This window comes from Alexandromys fortis, unplaced genomic scaffold, assembly GCF_014885135.2.
Source record: "Alexandromys fortis isolate MF-2015 unplaced genomic scaffold, M_Fortis_MF-2015_v1.1 scaffold_37, whole genome shotgun sequence".
Taxonomy (NCBI): Eukaryota; Metazoa; Chordata; class Mammalia; order Rodentia; family Cricetidae; genus Alexandromys; species Alexandromys fortis.
The window spans coordinates 751,234-772,005 of record NW_026067914.1 but is presented as its reverse complement, the minus strand read 5'-3'; the positions used below and the strand labels follow the sequence as shown (position 1 = coordinate 772,005).

The following is a 20,772-nucleotide window of genomic DNA, read 5'->3' as shown; positions in this document are numbered from 1 at the left end:
CGCAAACCAAATCTTCCAGCTACTGATGTAAGATGGTTTTAGACGGTAATTGTTAAAAAGCCTCACATGTGCCTCTAAATAAAATAAGGAGGGAGCTGATGTGCACGGAACCAGAAGCAGGAAGGTCCTTTACCTTTTCTGTGATAATGCGGTTGACACATTGCTTTCCCGTCAGCGGTAACGTACACTTCTCCATGATCTTATGTGCATTTCCCTGTTTTAAAGAACAACAAGAAAACATCAACAATACTATTCAGAGGGTAACTCCTGCTTAGAATTGTTGTAACTATGGGAAAACCAGAAATGATCAGAGACATTGACTTTTAAGTATAGACTATTTCTAAGCCTTTGCAAAGTCAAGCTCTCCTCTCTCTCAAGTCAGCTTCCACGCCTGGAATAACATAGGCAGGACCCCTACAAGTAAACAAATGCATAAGAGATTTATTGGGAAGCCCTGTTCCACATGTGAGTACTCCCAAGCCTCAGTTCTTGTACTCCCTAATGTGTAGTTCCAACTCTCATATTCTCATTTTTCTCTCCCAAAGAATGGCCCCCTTAAAAAACATCTGTACTTACTTGCCAAGAGTAGGAAGTATACATGGAAAACGAACCTGAAACTCAATCTCCTTCTAAAACAGACTTAATCTTACTTGTTAAAAAAGTAACAGATGCACAGAAAATAGCAATGCCTTGCTTCAATTTTCAATAGGAAAACACCTCAAATTTTCTTCCATATTTTCATGCATTTTCTCCTACATTGAAAACATTATATTTAGCATGCTATTTATCCCCTGCTATCAATTTAGAGATTATCTACTCACTTATTTTTATGGTACATGAGCACTTAACTCTCTTACAAGTTCCATTTGCAGCCCCAAAGTCCCCACCATCATTTTCAGTCCTCTCAGTCACAATTTGTTGCTAATTTCAACCATCAGAATTGATTTTACTCTTACCTAATGCCCATGCAAAACAGACCACTGCTCAGCCAGTATGCTATATTCTCTTTCTCTTGTGACCATATTTGTTCCTTGAGATTGAGCTCTAGTTTGCTTATTAATAAAACACATAACCCAGTTTAAATGAACTTTCTCTTGTTGAAATTTCTTTTACTCACAATTCCCTTTCTTCAAACATAAAACAGAAGAAAGACTGAGTAAAAGTCAGGTTTTACCCAGTAACTCCCTTCCCCAGACCCATCCTAACCCCAAACGTAGAAGTGGTTTCCCAGGTGCTTCTGAGAAGCCCAGCTGAAATATCAGCTCTGACCTCTTCCAGTGATGATTCAACTCCCTTTTACTAGTACTATGGAGCACTAGGAACATAATAAACATCTCCTTTGAGGTTGAAGGCTGGCCTAGCACACTGCAGGTCTTGTCTTGAAAACATTATAATGCCCCTGCTTTCTTTTGGATCTAAACACACCAAATACAATGATGTCACTACCATCATCAGCCATCTGCCTGTTTTGCTTGCTCAAACATCCATCTAAGAATTCGCTCAGATATCTCCCCAGACTGGTGTCAAACCAACTACATGTTTAGAGGCAATGAATTTCAGTTAACAGGATCTAATTATAATTTTACTCTTTGTAGTAACTTGTCAACCTTGCAATGCACCTATAGTTAAAAAGGTTTCGGTACATGTAAGGCAGTGTAAGGCATAAGAGGTTTTCTAAGGTTTCTGAATGGATGGATGGATGGATGGATGGGTGGATGCTGGATGAAAGGATGGATGATGGATAGATAGATAGATGGATGAATGATGGATGGATGGATGGATGGTGGATGGGTGAATGATGGATGGATGATGGATGGATGGATGGATGGATTGTTTTTTTTTTAAAGACAAACTCTATAGCCTTAACTTAGTCAAAACTAGTGTTGACTACATATTAAGTAGCTAAATATTACACCTTCAAAACCAAGTTGTTTCTAGATTTGGTATGTGAGAAAATATTTACAGATGTAGACCGAGAACCTCGCCTTCACTTCTCTTCTGCTATCACCTCCCGTGTGAGATTTCACATCCTGCATGTCACGGAAGCTAAATTTAACAGCTGAAATTAGGGGACGAACACTGGACTTCTATAGCCATCAGCTATAGAATACAGCTCAGATAAGACATGACACAACGCATTGTGACTTCACACAAAGTGAGAAGTCTGTAGGCCTCTGAGGGCCACTTCCTGCCGGGACCTCACTTAGTTCTCATTATTTGAGAAAGAGCCGCACTCGGAGTGAAGGCAGCCTTGGGGATTTTAATGAACAAGCAACTCTGTTTCAGGAGAAATGATGAATTTCAACTGACAGTGTTAATGGTGCCCTATCAACGGAGACCTTTATAAACTATTTTCTACATGAATAACATAGCATAGATAGGAAAGGTGTGGACTTCGCACCAAAAAACTTTTGAACAAAACCTGATCCTTCACGTTATCTGTGTCAGATCAGTGTGTTCATACTTTCTTGCCCGCCTCATGTTACCGTATTATTAGATTTAAATGAAATCCAGCCATCCAACATTAGTAAGAATAAATGTTAACTGCAATTGTTTATACAATTTATAATTGAAATTCATATAACCTACCAATAATTTCGTTATGAGCTTGTAAGTCCCTACATGAAGTCTGACACAGAAATAGACAAAAAAAATGGCCTAAATTAATTTCCTGAGGCCCGCAGAACCCAATGAAAAATGGTACCTATTTGGGGACAAACTGTAAGGCTCGCCTAGGAAAGCAGCCCCTGGTGTATGTGTACAGTTAGAACAACACAGCTAGGTGAATCCATTCACATTTAGCTCCAAGATATAACAGAGATCAAGGACAGAGAAAAAATATAATGCAAAAAGATGAAAAAAAAAAAGCCACAACTGCAATGCAGCAATAGGTCAGCTCTCAAGCCCAACCATGACTGACTCCCAGCTTAGCACACTCCCTAAGCACGCTGGGCTGTGCATCAGTGGAGCATGTCAACTGCATACACTGGTGAGTCACAAAGCAGGAACAATTGCTGATTCTGAATGGTTAAAAATAAATTCCAACAGAGACGGTCGGTATAGCATGCAAAACATTAGAGAAGTCAAAGATCAGGATTCTCGTTTAATAGGAACCTGGAGGTGTTTATTTGGACTTTAAATTCTCTGGGTTGCTAATCTCCTATTGCCTTGATCTGCTTTCCTGATCCTAAAGAACTCACTGATGTGTTGAAGGTGTGCTGAACTAGGAGGGCTTGAACTGATGCTGAAAAACAGAACCCGGGATTTGGAGTTCATCGTCATCATTCTGATTCTTTTTCATGTTCTCCAAAAGGCAGTTCAGAAAAGGCAGAAGCATACAAAATATAAGAGTTAAAACGTTTTAAGCTAAGTGAGTGGTCCATGCCTGCAGGCCCAATGCCGTAGGAAGCTGAAGCAAGAGGATCACTGGAGCAAGGAACTCAGTCCTGACCTGAACAACCCAGCAGGACTTCAGAAAGAGGTTTCGCCTAATACTAAGAGCTCTTGATTTCACTAGACTTCATCATAACCTTTATTAATTCCCAAACTCTATTACTTTCAACTACTTCCCTGACGTCTTTCTCCTCTTCAAAACCTTAGGTACTTTACAATTTTAGTTTTCAATAACCTGGGCCTCAGAACTTTCTAGTACTTGCTTCCTTGAGATCTATTTAATTCTTTAGATTTGTATATGAAATCCTAGAACCACATTTTGCAGTAATGAACAACTCTGATTAAATGATAATATTTCTTGCTAATATAACAGTGCATTTTAGGACATCAAAGTGCACTTAATCTCACATAATCGGCTCATTCTTTTCATACAACAGAATGTTCTAGGAATTGATCATTCTCAAGATACCAGCTACTGGGAAAACACTCCAAATTACATCCCATCACCTCAGATTCAAACGGCCATAGCCTTTCTAGTTTTCAGAACAATAATCCTGACACAGTATCCACTCCAGTGCCCTAGGGGCCTCCCAAGTATTATGGCCTTTTTGGATGCTCTACGTTTCCTTCCTCCCACTCCTCATGGTATGTTGTTCATCTTCTATCAATTCCTAATAGCTTCTGAGCTTGCTCAAGGCTGACGCCATTCATCTCTGCATCTACAGGGATGAAAAGAGCGCTAAGAAAACCTCAGTGACCCATACATGCTGTCTGGATATTACAACCTGATTCAGAGACCTCTGACAGAATTGGAGTTATAAAATACCTTGTGACTAAGTACCTGCGGACTGCCTGGGGGCACCTTTCTGGCTCTCAGGAATATACTTGCACAGTTCCAGTATCTCTGAGCTCAACAAAAGTTCATCTAACAGAAGTGATTGAAAGGGGGTCACAAGATTTGAGGAGAACAGCAAAAGGATGGGGCAAAGACATATCAGGCCTGTAGTGTGAAGCACAGAACTTCAAAGGGAGAAATGAAACTAGTTTCTGCACCTTCCACTTGCTCCTTCCTGGTTGCCAAAGCTTGTCATAACCTACCACAGGGCTCAAGGTTTAATACTAGAAGTTAAATATTCTGGGCTGGAGAGATGGCTCAGAGGTTAAGAACATTGCCTGTTCTTCCAAAGGTCCTGAGTTCAATTCCCAGCAACCACATGGTGGCTCACAACCATCTATAATGGGGTCTGGTGCCCTCTTCTGGCCTGCAGGCATATACACAGACAGAATATTGTATACATAATAAATAAATATTAAGAAAAAAAAGAAGTTAAATATTCTCCAATATTTAGTCTTTAGTACAAGGAATCCAATATCAGATCTCTCTTTAGCCTCAACACAGCATCACAGAAGCCTGTTAGTCATCTTGTTAGTGCCTTCTCCCTGGCCACCCCTCACCATGATGAAGAAAGCAAGAGGGTTATTTTCTACACATACGTGCACTTCATCGGGGAATGCTGTTTGTGTTACTGATCACATGACTGTCAGGTCACCATGGTGACTGATATGGGGCATAATAAAAATGGATTGGCTAAACAAAGAAAATCAGGTACACCAAATACCAGACAAGAAAGGCCAGAAAGAACTTGCTCTCACCAAGTTTATCCTCATAGGACATTTTGGCCTTTCCCATATCTCCTCAGTGGATCCTAACAGCCTGCAGAGCACCGGTGGAAACAGCTTGCACAGATAATTTTGCTGTTATTATCAATCTTTATCTGTCGATGAAGTAACAGTTTGTGGCCACAGGGACACCCTCAAAGGAGTGAGTAGCCCACTGAGACAATGGATATGGCAAGCCATGTCCCTGTGAAGAAGTGTCAGGGTTGAGGTCTTAGGATAGAAGTCCCCTTTCTTCAACGGGATCATCACCATGGCCAGACTTTCACTATCTCTTTAATGGCCAAATCCTGTAACTGTTAGCATCTGGAGAGCAGAGCCCGGGAATAAGTAGGAAAATTTCTCCACCCTCACAAATTGCAGTGGTAACTCCGTTTTCTTAGTATTAATAAAAACAGGCTTTAAAGGTCAGTCAATGTACGGATGCACCATAACCCTACAGGTGAGCAAGTGAAAAGAAAAGCCACACCCAAAAACCCAGTGTGGTCCAGACCCTGGTGGAAACAAAAGCTCCACTCAGGAACAGAGAACACGAGATCACACCTTTCTCTCATGTTGGAATCCCTTTGTGACCTCTGCACCCTGAATTCATACACCTGCGGGGGTTAGTTCACTTGGCTGCCTGGAAGGACAGGTGGCTAGCTGTGGGGATGGAAAACCCCTACCTGCCCTTTTCCAGCCTTCACTCAAGTCAAGGATTCAGGGAGGAAGTGGTGAGGTGCACACAGTGCCATTCACAGTGAGCCCAGAGTAGTAGCCCCAATAGAATCATACACCCAGGACCACAGGTGACACACAAGGACAGATGCTCCCTCTATTAGTTAGTATTTGGAGGTTATCTCTTATGTGTGGAGAGTCCCTTATGATTATTATAACCACACCTGTGTACAGTGGCTCGTGCCTGTAGTCTCAGTACTCCGAGGCAGGAAGATCTCCATGAGTGTGAAACCAGCTTTGGCTACAGCGTAAATTCCAGAGAAGCCCGGATTACAGAATGAAACTGTCTAACAAAGAAACCCTTCCCTCCGATTTTTTTTTTTTGAAGAAAAAATATAATCACAAGTAGATTTTTCTATTGTTTTGTTCGAATGAAAGTATCTGTGGAAAACACTCCAAATCAAGTGTGAAACAACCCCATTTCTCACTGAGAAAAGAAGAAAGGGGGAAGGGAAAACACACGCTCTGGCTTCTGCGGCAAGCTTTAATGGGGATTCAGCCAGCTGGAAGTCAGAAGTAACATTTATTTCCCCCTATCAGAAATTCCAGCTGAGGACAAGAAACGACTTTGGTGAGGGGAAAAAAAGAGAGAGAGAGAGCAAATTTGCCAAACACAGGCTTAATGTTTTGAAAATGAATGCATAACATAAAAATAACACACAATAAGGCAGACTCCACTGCCTATGCATCAACATTAAAGTAAGAACCAAAGGGAAGCTGGACAGAGTTTCCTCCAAATAGGCGTTACATTCCAGAGAGAACGTAGATTTATTTGATTTGACACTTCGCGTTCTTCCGCCTCTGGAATGAGCATTTTCGATGACGTGCAAGGCATCTCACGGAAGTCACCTGTGTTGATTCCATTTCTATTATCCCACCTTCATGCCCCACTGCTCACTGTTTACACAAACAACTTGTGCAAATTTACATGTAGGGCAGTTTTCACGAGGGCAGCATGCCACAGCAGCACACACCAGCAAAAGAACTCCCCCAGCTGGCAAGTGAAGTGCAAATCTAGCGCCACGCTCTTATCGGGTGGTGTGTCACTAAATGAGGCCCGGTGTGCACACCACCATTCCACTTAGATTAATGAGCCTCGCGGGATTAACAAAGCAAAACCTCAGGCCAAACCAAGTGAACGTCCGATAGTGACTTCACAAATCCTCAGATCGATGGGTTCGGGGCAGGAAAGAGGTTAAGAGGTAAGCAAATAGTAATAACAGCTCCATTTGTTAGAAGACTGGGCCCTGCAGTGAAGGACCTCACTACTCTAAAGCTGTGCTTCCAAAACCAAAACACATAAATAAAGGGCATTGAGCCTATAATTCGTGATCCTAGAGAAGCTAAATAAGAAGGAGAACCCAAAGGATATAGGCATCCTCCTGAATATTAACCTTCATCAGGCGATGAAAGGAGACAGAGACAGAGACCCACATTGGAGCACCGGACTGAAATCTCAAGGTCCAAATCAGGAGCAGAAGGAGAGAGAGCACGAGCAAGGAACTCAGGACCGCGAGGGGTGCACCCACACACTGAGACAATGGGGATATTCTATCGGGAACTCACCAAGGCCAGCTGGCCTGGGTCTGAAAAAGCCTGGGATAAAACCGGTCTCGCTGAACATAGCGGACAATGAGGACTACTGAGAACTCAAGAACAATGGCAATGGGTTTTTGATCCCGTGGGAGCTTAGGCAGTTTGGATGCTCACCTTACTAGACCTGGATGGAGGTGGGTGGTCCTTGGACTTCCCACAGGGCAGGGAACCCTGATTGCGCTTTGGGCTGACGAGGGAGGGGGACTTGATCGGGGGAGGGGGAGGGTAATGGGAGGCGGTGGCAGGTAGGAGGCAGAAATCTTAAATAAATAAATAAATAAATAAATAAATAAATAAATAAATAAACAAACAAACCAAAACACAAACAGGAGGGAGAAAGGGAGAGAGGGAGGGAGGAAGGGAAAATCTATTATTAGAGGCCCCAGAGATGGGCCAGTGGGTAGTAAAGATGGTGGCTTTCAAGGCTCACAGCCTGAACTTAATCACCAGAACCTAAACCAACGCCTGCTAGTTGGCTTCTCACCTCCATCTACATGTCGTGGCAAGTGGATGCAGGTGTGCATGCATGGACACACAAACACACAAGGAATAAAAAAATAAATAAATGTAATAAAAAAAAATAAGGGACCTATTATCAGCTTCATGGGCATGCGCACACAAACACACCGAAATGACTGGCATGCAGTTAAAGCTCAATAAATGTTAGCTGTTTTTATTATATATAGGAAGTAAGGGGAAGGAAGACTAAAAACCAACTCCCTTAGATTGGTGGTTTTGGCTTATGTGGGGATCACTGCCAATTCCAAGCTGTGATCGCCCAGCATCTAGGAGGCACTTCATAACTATTTGATAATTTGTTAAAAACATGCTTTCCAGAGCGAGGATGCTTGCTATCACCATGGTCATCATTCCCTCATATGTTCTGCCCACACTGTCCACTTGAAAAGCACTGCTGTTAAGACCGACATTCTATTGGGCTCCTCATGAGGACATGGTGAGCAACAACTATAACTGCCTTAGATCAGGAACCATACACCTGCCTCAACACCTTCTCACTGACCTCAGAGACTGTTAATTAAAGCTTTTACTTTGCATGCACACACGAGAAAAATGTTCAAAGAATTCCCTGATACTTGGATTCCCTCAAAGTTGAACAAGCATTTGGCCAGGTAATGAATTCCTATCTTTCTTTGTTCTTTCCCACTAAAACATAAGGGCCATCACCTTCAGTAAGCCAGAGAAAACTAAAACCCCAGCTAAACAGAGGGCGCACTGCAGCTCAGTGGCCTGCGAGTCTTCGGAACTGTGAGGAAACAGCGTGTTACCTTTGCAGAATGCTCCATGGTGACCACCACCTTGGTTTTGGAACTGGACACTAAATCCATGGCTCCTCCCATTCCTTTCACCATTTTCCCCTGTAAAACAGAAACAGAAAATGAGTAGCCGTGTAACCATTTACATCCATCACAGAGGGAGTACTCCATCAACTTGCCAGAACAAGCCACCGCAGGAAAAACTTACTGGCCATCACTACTCAGTTCCTGAAGCTTTGGAACCTGAACTTTTGTTATTCTGTTAGCCTGTGGTCAGAGGACGAAGTTCAGAATGACGTTTTAAAATACATGTATTTTTGTCGCTGATGTGGTTATTGTTATTGTGTGTATGTGTGGAACGACTCAGAGGCAAATGTGCATGGCGTGCACATACAAGTTAAAAAGCAACTCTGCTGAGCTGGTTCTCTCCCTTCCACATTTTCAGAGATTCTCAGGATCAAACCCAGCCTGTCAGGCTTGGGCTGCAGGCGCTGAACCTGCTGCTGAGCCATCTTGCCAGCTCCCAGGGTGAATATTATAACCTCACGTAACGACTAAGTGTTACTAATACAATTTTGTTGACAACTTATTGGTAGTAAAACAATCAGTGAATAAGAAACCAAGATAAGAACCTGTGTAGAATTCTTGCAAAAATATTCGATTGAAACCTGACACCTACGACCTCCACTTCCTTCTTTTAAACAGGTAGTTGCTGTTACTGATTTTTCATCACAGACACTTTCTAAGGCACACTGGGTTTCCCACAGATTCATATTAGCAGGCTGAGGCACCAAAAACACTCTCCAGCAGGGACTAATAATGAAGGTGGTTCTGTCTGTCTACCTCTCGAGCTTCATCTTGCGCCTGGAAAAGAAAGCGCGAACGAAAGGAAAACCACATTCCAGTCAAGCAAAACCAGAACCCAGAAGCTGCATTCAGAACCGTCTCGCCATCACTGATCTATCCCTACCCACGCACCCCTTCATCTTCATTCATTATTCATTGATCCACCGCCTTCTAGGTGCCATGCACACGCAGTGATGTGGGAATGATTTCTTACTAATAAAGAAACTGCCTTGGCCCATTTTATTGGATAGAAAATTAGGTAGGCGGAGTAGACAGAGGAGAATGCTGGGAAAAAGAAGCTGTGTGAGGAGTCGCCATGATTCTCCCGCTCCAGACAGACGCAGGTTAAGATCCTCCCTGGTAAGCCAGCTCGTGGGCTACACAGAATATTAGAAATGGGTTAGAACAATATGTAAGAGCTAGCCAATAAGAAACTGGAACTAGCCGGGCCAGGCAGTGTTTGAAAGAATACAGTTTCCGTGTAATTATTTCTGGGTATAAGCTAGCCATGCGGGCGGCCGGGTGCCGGGGACGCAGCCCTGCCGCTCCTATTTCAACAGATGGCGCCCAGACGTGATGGGCTAAATCCACTTAAAAACCTGAGAAGGCTTAAAAATAAGGGAGAGAGAGTTTAACACAGATTTTTGCTGTTTTGTTGGTGGCGTGCTGTAGAGAGATTCCTGATTCAGCTACAACAGCAGAAAAATAAGCTACATCATTTTAAAGCGCGGCTTCCTGGGGGCTGTGCTGCCAGCATGAACTCTGGCTTTAAAGCATTTCAAGGCTTTTATGGGACTGGATGTTTGTGTTCCGCTTGGGATCGGAGGAGAGTGCTCTGAGACCGTGCAGATGGCTCAGAGCTCCCCGCCTGCACCTGGGCAGAAGGCAGAATCAGGCTTAGGCAGGCGGAAGAGCATGGCGGATTCCTGCCGCTATACAGAGACGCATTTTCAGACTGCGCAGTGCTCTGCATGTCAGATTTGGCTGTAACTTGGATGAAAAGAGTTTCTGTGCTGCACACTCAGTCTCAGAGTTAAACTGCTGAGTGCGGCTCCAATGTGGACTTGCTGTGTGCCTGAAACTGTGAATGGTTCAGGGGCACCAAATGACTCTGAGGCAGGAGCGGCTGCTCCATGCTGAACTGTGCTGATCTCAGGCAGGAACTACCGTAATTACCTTAAAACCGTGCAGTTAAGGTTTAGACTGGGCAGGACACAGGCAGTACCGTATTACCTGTAAATGGTGCAACTTAAGTTTTTAAGAAATGCTTAACATTTTAAGAAATGCTCCTGTATAGTAAAGAAATTACAGATTCACAATAAAACAGATTCAGACACTGTTGGATAAATGTACGTAGGCTTGGGAAAGAGAAGAAAAAGAATATAAAGAATAAAGTTAATGTCTTAAAAAGAAAAAGGGTAAAGTCTTTAAAGAGACAGAGTACAGAAGTACAGAGAGTTATAGATTAAAAGAAATAAAGAAATATAAGCCACGTAAAAATGGAAAATTCACAGAGAGTCTGGATTATGTACATTGTGTTTTCTTTAAAATTTTTGACTGTGAAGGAGCTAAGTACAGAGAGACATTTCATTACATGGGCTGCCAATCTAAACCAAAATGGATATAAGGGTATTATGATTTCAGAATTTGGGTCTAAGGATATGATGCTTTGGAGAGGGTCTTCTTTTGTTTTTGCAGAGGATGAGACCCTGTGGATTGCATCTATTCCGATTTGGTATGATAGACCACGCCCTCCTGAAAGGTTGCTGTGAATACCCTCAAAAAATTGCTTCGCTCAATTGCCAACTGAGATGAAACTAGCATACAGGTTATATCATGAACAACCTAATTAACGACGCCCCTATTCAGCAGGAAGCAGTTTGTAGAGAAAAAACTACGCCCATGTTCCCAAATATTGTTTATAAATGTTCTTTTACATTTAAAGGGGGATATGATATAGATATGAATAATTTGCATTGGTATGGATTTTATGGTCAATTTTGTTATATGTATATGTATTTTTGATCTTGATTAAGGTATTGTGATTGTGTAGTTCATTTAAAAATGTAATGTATAATTAGGAAATATAGGTTGTTAATGGATAATCATCGCTAATACTTAAGCTTGTAGTCATGTTAGTTAGATTTTCTAGATATATAGAGAGATATTTTAGTTAGATAGGCATTCTTCATATCTTTCAAAGGCTGCAGAATATGGCATTTAAGATATTTTAATAACTTAGGGTTTTTCATGACAATGAGACACATTTGCTCCTGGCAGCACCAATCTATTTCAAGAGGAAGATGGGCATCGAAGAGAATCCTTATGGAGTTTGATAGCCATTTGGGCAAGAAACTGCTCTTGCCTGGACTGTTGCATAAACTGGACACAGAGAACCCGCAGAGAGAGGACTGCTGAACTTGCCTAAAGGTGAGATGACCTTTTGGGGTTCCTGCTTCATGAAAGAGTCTGTGAGACATTCTGCAGGACACAGCAAAAAGTGACTGAACTGTCTTTGGAATTTCTTGCTTGATGAGAATGTCTGCTGGATACTATGGGCCTGTAGGCCGAAGATGGATGCCCCAACGGTACAGAGGAACTTTGGGTGACTGTCCAGGCAGCGAGATGTCTCTGTCATTTCTAGAGTTTTCTTATTTCTTGTTTGATAGGTAATATTATATCCTTCTGGAGTCTTTGATGGAGTTGAAGAATGGTTAGTTATAGTTTTCCTTAGTTATGATAAGAGATAAAATAGATATAAATATTGTAACTGTAATTCTTACTTGATAACTGTTTTGTTATATGTAATTTTACTATGTTAAAGTTAAAGCCTTTCTTTTTTGTTTAAACAGAAAAAGGGGAAATGATGTGGGAGTGATTTCTTATTAATAAAGAAACTGCCTTGGCCCATTTTATTGGATAGAAAATTAGGTAGGCGGAGTAGACAGAGGAGAATGCTGGGAAAAAGAAGCTGTGTGAAGAGTCGCCATGGTTCTCCCGCTCCAGACAGACGCAGGTTAAGATCCTCCCTGGTAAGCCAGCTCGTGGGCTGCACAGAATATTAGAAATGGGTTAGAACAATATGTAAGAGCTAGCCATAAGGAACTGGAACTATCCGGGCCAGGCAGTGTTTGAAAGAATACAGTTTCCGTGTAATTATTTCTGGGCATAAGCTAGCCATGCGGACGGCCGGGTGCCGGGGACGCAGCCCTGCCACCGCTCCTAATTCAACAACGCAGAGATTCCCACTGCCCGCCTGCTCGGTCTCCTGGATACAGAGTTTTGGAAAACACAGGTGTTTCCAAAGATGATGAAATCAATCCTCCCACAGCTCCGTGAAGACAGGACTCCTAACATTGAAACCCCTTATTTATTTATTTTTAAGCCCAGTCCTCTTGCTCACTTGTCAGCAAGTACTTTCCAATAATCTCAGAACTCTGAAGAGATTACAAAGGGCACCAGGGTTTAAAGCAAGACCTCAAATCCATGACTCCAGAGACATCTTGGAGGCAAACGCAGCACGATGCCGGCATGAATTAGATGAACAGCACGTAAAGAAGGAGGAAACAGCTGGCTACTTTGTGGCTTAGAGCCTGCCACCAAGGAGATGGGTAGCAGCTGGCAACAATAGAGGGCAGAGGCACATGGAGGATGCAGGATCAGTTGGGGTCAGACAGGGAAGTTGGAAACAATGCAGAATATCCACGTGGAGATGTGCAATGCTAACTTCTCCAGTCAACGCTGTGACCCTTCGTCAGCCGGAACTTTAACAGACTGGCCATCAGGTCATCGCATGTCTATAGAAAACACCAGTATCTTCACGGCTCAACAAAGATGAGAACGTTACAGAGAGAAACAGAAAACTGAAATCCAGTTAATGTGCTATAAATTCCTTAAATTAAAAAAAAAATCCTGGGTTAGAATACACCACAGGCAAATTTTGAGACACAATGATTACAAAGATTTAAAATCTTATGACAACCTCTAACAGGAAGCTTGCCCAATTTAACTAAACCAGATGCACATGCTTGAAATCGCTCCAATTAGTTAAATACTTAGAGAGACCCTCATGGGTACGAAACATAGCATTTTATACAACTGTAGAAAAGCCACCTGTTTGCCTCTATTCAAAAGAACCCTCACTCTACTCGCTCGCTATATATGAAGTCCTCCATCACTCAGTTAAGTGATCTTTTGCTCTCCAGCCCCCGGAAGCACAGGCTAGAAATTTCATGGCACCATTCTTAACACTTGAGCGCCTGCTTCCAAAAGTGCAAAACGTCCAAGATTGGAGCAGAATACCTGCGTCGATTCTGTCAACCTCTGTGTGACACAGGCAAACCTCTTGGAATTCGAGTTCAGTAGCTATAAGACTAAAATAAGACGGTGCATCTTTGTCACAGAGCTGTGGTAAACCCTGCGTAAGACAATGTATGGAAATGTATGGCAAAACATTTACAAAGATATTCATGTATGTCTTCAGTCAGGCAGCTCAACTTGTTGAGTACCTAGCATAAGCTTAATACTACACTAGAACTCTTTTCTTTTAAATGTTCATTGTCTAGTTAAAGGAGAGTAACCAAGAGTCATTTTTAAAAAGCTTTAGGCCAAGCAAGCTTTCTTTCTCTGAAAGCGGCATTCTGCACTTCTCCCTTATCCCCAAGATGCAGCTAAGTGACCTTTCGCTGAGTCCTTTCAGTATGCAATTCTATTATTACAGGGACTTTTCAGCTTTGTCCTTCCCTCCCTACTGGCTCCTTTTCCCCTAACCCATAAATAACTGGATGAGGGAATTAGGCTGGCACAGGCATGTTCAAGTTAGAGCAGAACACGGAGGATGCACCTGGCAAGTGTGCCTGCAGAAGGGATGGGAGGAAGGGGAGACAGCAATGTTGCTAAAACGGGGTTTCAGAGAACTTATTCACCAGTAGAGCAGACCAAAGTGTATCCAGTAGTAACAGCAAACCTTTCAGGTATCTGGTTTTCTTTGCCTTTAGTATGCTCGACACATCGGAGGAAGAAAAACAGATGTTTCCTCCCATCTGAACTCCCAAAAGGTTTCTGAAACAGAACCAATTACTGAAGAAAGACAAGTGACTCTATCTAGACTGGCATGAACAAAAGAAAAGCTGTTGTCTAAGGCATACTCATCATCGTCACCCTTTAACTCAGCTTATCAGCCTTCATTTGAGACCCAGCCATTGGCATTTCCCAGCTCTACCGCAGCGAAGACTAGCAATGCGCCTGAATTCCAGACAATGGGAGAAAAGAGAGGCAATATTTGTGACGTCTAGGTACTGGCCCACAACAGTTCTTGTATGCCTTCTTCATGTACCTTTACCTTCTACAGTATGGACATGGGAAGGCAAGGTGAATATAGATGGGCTCTCTTCATCCAGGGTCCTTGCACGGCTGTGTATAACAAAGCACACTTACTTAGAACCACATTCCACTACTCATCACCAACAGGGAGTGAATGTTTTGGGCGCCAGATCACTGAAACTGGAAGACGTACTTGACACAGCAGCTGATGTGACTAATTCAATGATGTGGTGACCAAGTTACACGGATAGCAAAGAACTCAAGGTGGGACTAGAGTCAGTTATATAATGGAGCAAACGCAAGGGGACCAGCAAAGCTCCTCAGAGGCAAGAGCATGATGACTTCCAGACACTGTGTTGGGCTCCATAACTCACTGCTCTACCCAAACGCCCAGCACATCGCTTGACATTTAGGAAGGCATAATATTCTTTCTCTGTGAATGACTGAGGGAAGAGAGTGAGCAACTGTATAGCGTGGATTTATTGAGAGAGCAGTTGAAAAGGAATTCAACTTCCACGCTCATCTTCCTCTGCAACTCAATATCCTATTCAACATGCAAAACAAAAGGCTGAGACAAAAAAAGGGGGAATTAAGGAACTAAAAATGCACCTTTAAATAAATCGTGAGAGAAAGTTGTCACTTGCAGAAAAATAGGCCTGTAATGCAGAAGAGGTTTGGGGCATGAGTTGAGCACCGGGCAGCGTGACACCAAGTCCGGCCTCTTTAAAACTCTCATCAGCAAACACATATTTCCTGAATGGTCCAACTTTAGATCTGGAATGGGTCCCATGTAGCATAATGGGGAGATGATTGCTGGATGTTCAGCTTATAGCCATTTCATCATTTTTCATTTAAAGGCTGACCCTGATAGCAAGCATGAAAAGAATGCAATAAAATGAGCTAGAAATGTGGTATCTCCATCACCACAGCCACACAACACTTCTAAAAGGATAATGCTCCAACTATGATCCTTCATCCATAACTCCTCACCCAGCCTCTGCTATACAAGCACCACAGCAGAAATCACAAATAAAAGACCATTAGAATTTTCAATACAAATCTAGAATATAGACTTTAATTACAAGTCGATATTTTAAATGTATTTCATCTGCTTTGTTTCTATAGTCTATTAAAGTTAGAATTTTTTAAAAAAGTAAAACTCCTAAGGTATTAACATTAAAATTAGTAATACATCAAGCTACAAATGTTCAGTTATATGTAAAAAGAAATAGTAAGCCAAATTACATGGACATGATCATGTAATTCGTGATGACTTTACAAGGAGTTTGAATATTCTGGAGAGTACTGCAAAATATATGCTTTAAATAAAACGCAAAACATGTTGAAAATTATTCATGACACCATCTTTTTCATTAGGCCATAAATAGCAACGCATCAGCTCTAGATTTGTTACTTTTCAGTATTCTGGTCTGAAGTGAGAAGTCATTTAATCATATCCAGAAACAATTTATAGCGCTTTTAGTGGTGGCATGTGCCACAGTAGGAAATGTGAACTCACTGGAGGAGCAAGGGAAGGATGGCTGCGGTGCGGTTTATTAATAACACTGGCACTTGCTGCTCAGTATTAAACACCAGAACACGAAGTACCCACCTCAGTCCAAATATAAGCCTCTTTATTTCTGTCTTCCCCGTTATTAAACAATGCCCAAGGGAAGCAAAGTTCTCCTTAGCATGCTCCCAGCTAAAGAGCAGGAGGCAAACTAAGATGGTTAAATGATAACATTTGTTGAAACCCAAAGAAAACAGGTTATAACTGCTTTTCTTTAGGGACAAGGAGGATTTCCAGTTTGCCTTGGTTTACAAGGTTCTGGCAGAATGCTTTCCTTCTTGCATTACACCTAGTTTTCAAAGCCTAGAAATACAGCAACTTCCCTCTCACAGATTTAATTCTGTTCCCCAGGACAGGTGAATTGATCATGTAAATGAACTAGTTTGGGACTGGAAATATAATTGAATTCTCTATTGCTAGGTAGGTAAAATTGCTTATGCATCATAAATATCAGTTATCCATCACAAAGTGGCCTTTGCAAAAGCAAAATGTAATAAACTTGGCATTTCCTTTTAATAAGCACTTTTATTCTTGTTCTTGCATGGACCTGTCTTGTCAGCTACAACCCACCCTGGGGCTCCTCTGGTTTTAACCCTCAGAGTCTAAACTTGGCTCCTTCCCAATCCCTGCCTTCACAGTGACAACTGGACCCAATGAGCTCTCTGGCAGTTATCTGCTTTGGGGGGCAGCTTTGGAGTTTACATCCCCAAGGCATTTTACAGTATGTCCCACCAACCACTTGAAACCTACCCACTCTAAGTTCCCATGCATCAAGCCTGACCTGGTTCTTTAGGCCCGTTCAAGGGCTCTGTAGTAAGAGGAGCGGCAGGGCTGCGACCCCAGCACCCCAGCCGCCTGCTAGCTTATGCCCCAAAATAATTACACGGACACTGTATTCTTTTAAACACTGCTTGCCCATTATATCTAGCCTCTTCTCGGCTAACTCTCACACCTGGACTAGCCCATTTCTAATAATGTGTGTAAGCACCCCAAGGTGCGCTTACCGGGAAGATTCTAGCCTACATCCAGCCTGGGTCTGAGCTTCATCGCGTGTGTCTCAGAGCGCAGAGCTATCGTGTCTACCCGGGAGAGCTGAGCATGGCATCTCTGCTCCAGAGCAGAGCTGTCGAGTCTGAGCTCACTTCCTCTTCCTCCCAGCATCCTGTTCTGTTTACTCCTCCCACCTATGTTTTAACCTATCAGGGCAAGCAGTTTCTTTATTTAATTAACCAATGACCTTCCTCCATCAGGGCTCTTAGTTTCCTTAGTGTCCTTTGCCCCAACCAACTTAGTCTGATGGTCAGATTAAGAGTTCTGTACTTGGGAGACAGTTGTGTAGCTTGGTCTGTCTATCTGAAGGACCCCTTTCAGTAGGATCAGGATCTATTCCTGGGATATGAGCTAGCTTGTTGGAGTCCACTCCATATGGTGGTATGCCATGCTCAGTCTTAATGTGGGGGGAGGCTTGGTCCTCCCTCAACTTAATGGGCCAGGTTTTGTTGACTCCCCATGAGAGCCCTTACCATTTGGCAGGAGCGGATGGGGGTTAGACTAAGAGCTGGGGAGGTGAGGAAGGGTGAAATGAGGGCTGGGAGAGAGAACTGTGATTGGAATGTAAAATGAAATTAAAATTTAATTAATTGATAGAATTATAGAACAAGTACCATGTATCAACTTTAAAATATTCTAGATACACAGAAAATTTTACAGCCATGTATATTCTATAGTTCTAGGCCAAATTTCTGAAAGTGTATTCTCTATAGAAACTGCTTATATCACTTTATAATAAAAACTATAAAGGCAAAACTACATTATTTCTTTAAGATACTGTTTGTTTCAAGTGAGCCTAATAAACAATTCCTACTGTAAATGAAAGATGCCTTTTAAAACCATGGTCAGAATCTTTATTGATTTATTATGGAATAATCCATAACAACGGGCTATGTAGACTAGAACATGGCAAAAATATAATAGGCTTGAATCCTAAAGAAATCAACTAACTTCATATATGAAAAGTGAGTTTGGGTCCTACTGTTAACCACAATGAATCTTGCATACCATAAAAGAGTAAATACCATCCAAGAGTGCTTCTACAGTGTTCTTATGAAACATCACTCCAAGGGGAAAAAAAAACCAATACATCTAACATTAACTGTCATCAGTTACATCAAGGCCATTAAACACAGCTGACAATAGGGAGTCAATGTGCTCTTCTTAAGTGAAGAATGTGTCTTCTGTTCCTAAGGTACAATGGATGTGAGACTGTGTTCCTTTGGTGATGCCACTACAAAGGAAGCCCATTATGGAGGTTAGTTTCTTCGCCACAAAGTCACAAATGAGCCGTCTCATCTATTTTCTGGACTAAAAAAATGGGCAGTCCGAGAAAAAGACTGCTATTTCTTGCTATGCTCAAAGCTGTGGCTTCAGTTGTCACCAAGTCTAATCACAACATGGCGAGATGAAAATAAACATCGCTTGAGCTGCCTTATGTTTACCACCTTGGCTTTGCCACCTTCAAAGAAAGGCATTGGCAGGAGGAACTTGAGCAAGGGTTTCAGAATAGATGTATGAGGTGTTTCTATTTAGAATGACTAAGCACTGTGAAAATATAAATAAATTCCAGAGTCATTCATTAAACAGAAACAAAAATAGGTACCAGCACCATATTTAAAATTCCAAGGATTAATTTTTCTAGATTACCAAGGGGGAATGTGCTAGAATCATATGAAATCATCCACATATGACCAACTATGACATATAAACACACAGATTCTGTGTGCTGGGTTCAACTACACATTCTAAATAGTTTGAGGGTGTAGGGGCTAAAAGGCATCATTCACCATCACACAGCTATTTCAAGGGCTTACGTCTCTACTAGGAAGTCTTTGGATAATCCCTACAAAACAACAGCTAGAACAAAATGAACATTTTTATGGGTATGCACATACAAGGCCACATCGGTCTCTTGAACAAGTCATTGACATGGAATATTAAGTGATGGCTGTCTTTTGCAATCTGAAATAGCCAGTCTCCGAAATGTTCTTTTCTGATTCAGGACGTGAGAACCTGAGCCATGGCAGAGGCACACTTGCCTCGCCATCACCTCCCACCATCTGCAAAGCTCTGAAGAGCACATTACAGAATTATTGTAATTACACTGCCATTTCTGACAGCTGGATGGAACTTTTACAGCGAGAGGCACGATGACTGAAAGAACATTACTGAAGAATACGGGGAAGCTAGCAACAGGGTTTTTATCCACGGCATAAAGGATATAAAAAAAAAAACCAGGGTAGAAGATAATTTAAAAGATTTTTTAAGCCCACTAAGAGAAATTATGATGCTGCAGTCACTAAATGTGGGTTCTCTATTAAGCAAGTAAAGGTTTGGATGAAAGACTACAACATCATTTGCGTCTACATTAATTATAAGTGCTCTGTTGACACCTCAGCTGATGCCCAGTCGGAGGACTGTGAGGAACCAGCTGGGCATAGTTGGTTATGAACATTCATGACCAACTGGTCTCACTCCGGCTTAGTCAGAAAAGCCTTGTTTTTACTCCAGGTGCAACTCTTACTCTGTGAAGAGTGAAATCTTGCCTGAGAGGAGATCTAACTCTGGTGACTGGGACGTGGGGAACCACAGAACCATAGGCCACCTAAGTACCACTGCAGGCAGACTCCCAGTGTGAAGCCTGAGCTCCCGGAGTTTCACCGAAGGACCACAACTGTGGGCCTGCTGCAAAACTAGGAATATGGAAGACCAGAGTAGATGCAGGAAGGACCAGGGGTCCTGACGTCACAGGCAATGGCCACTTTTGGAAATCAAGTCTCACTCGTAGACTTTGGAACCAAGAGTTTTGCTGTAAACTAAAGCTGGCTCTTCTTCAAACTACACACAATGAGGTGGCAATAAGGATCTTTCCAAATACCAAGATTGGTTCAGAGGATTGCTTTGAAATTAATTAGAGACAGGGACATTTGAGAAGGAGCTGTGTGCTTTGTTTTCTTTTTTTCCCCCCTCAGTAACTAGGTTGAACATGGAAAGTTGTTTTTATTTTTCAAAACACTTTATGTGAGGCAGTGGGGACTCATACAGGTCTGTGAACTGAAAGGCTGGGAACAGTGACAACCCCACAGCAGCAAGCACAGCCAGTACCCATATCAGCTTTTCAAGAAGAGACGGCAGACCACTTGAAGAAAGAACAACTTTGCAGTGAGATGAGCATCTTCTGTAATGCCAGAATGTGAGAAGCACTCAATTAAAAATGATAAAAATGGCAGTGTCCCCAAAAGATCTAAGTGTGAGCCATACCGAAAGATCTCCCAGGGAGGACGGCTAGACTTAGAGCAAGAAAATAAGTACCACTGGAATGTA

General features: G+C 42.2%; 1 protein-coding gene across 1 annotated transcript in view; it reads right to left on the bottom strand.

Annotated features, from left to right (window-relative positions):
- Oxct1 (3-oxoacid CoA-transferase 1) overlaps nt 1-20,772 on the bottom strand; it is a 109,257-nt gene that overhangs the window by 11,258 nt on the left and 77,227 nt on the right. Inside the window, exons 14-15 of the mRNA XM_050139057.1 lie at nt 8,670-8,759; nt 134-214 (exon numbers count right to left, since the gene is read on the bottom strand). Of these exons, the coding sequence (XP_049995014.1) occupies nt 134-214; nt 8,670-8,759 (171 nt within the window). The remainder of the gene's footprint in view (nt 1-133; nt 215-8,669; nt 8,760-20,772) is intronic.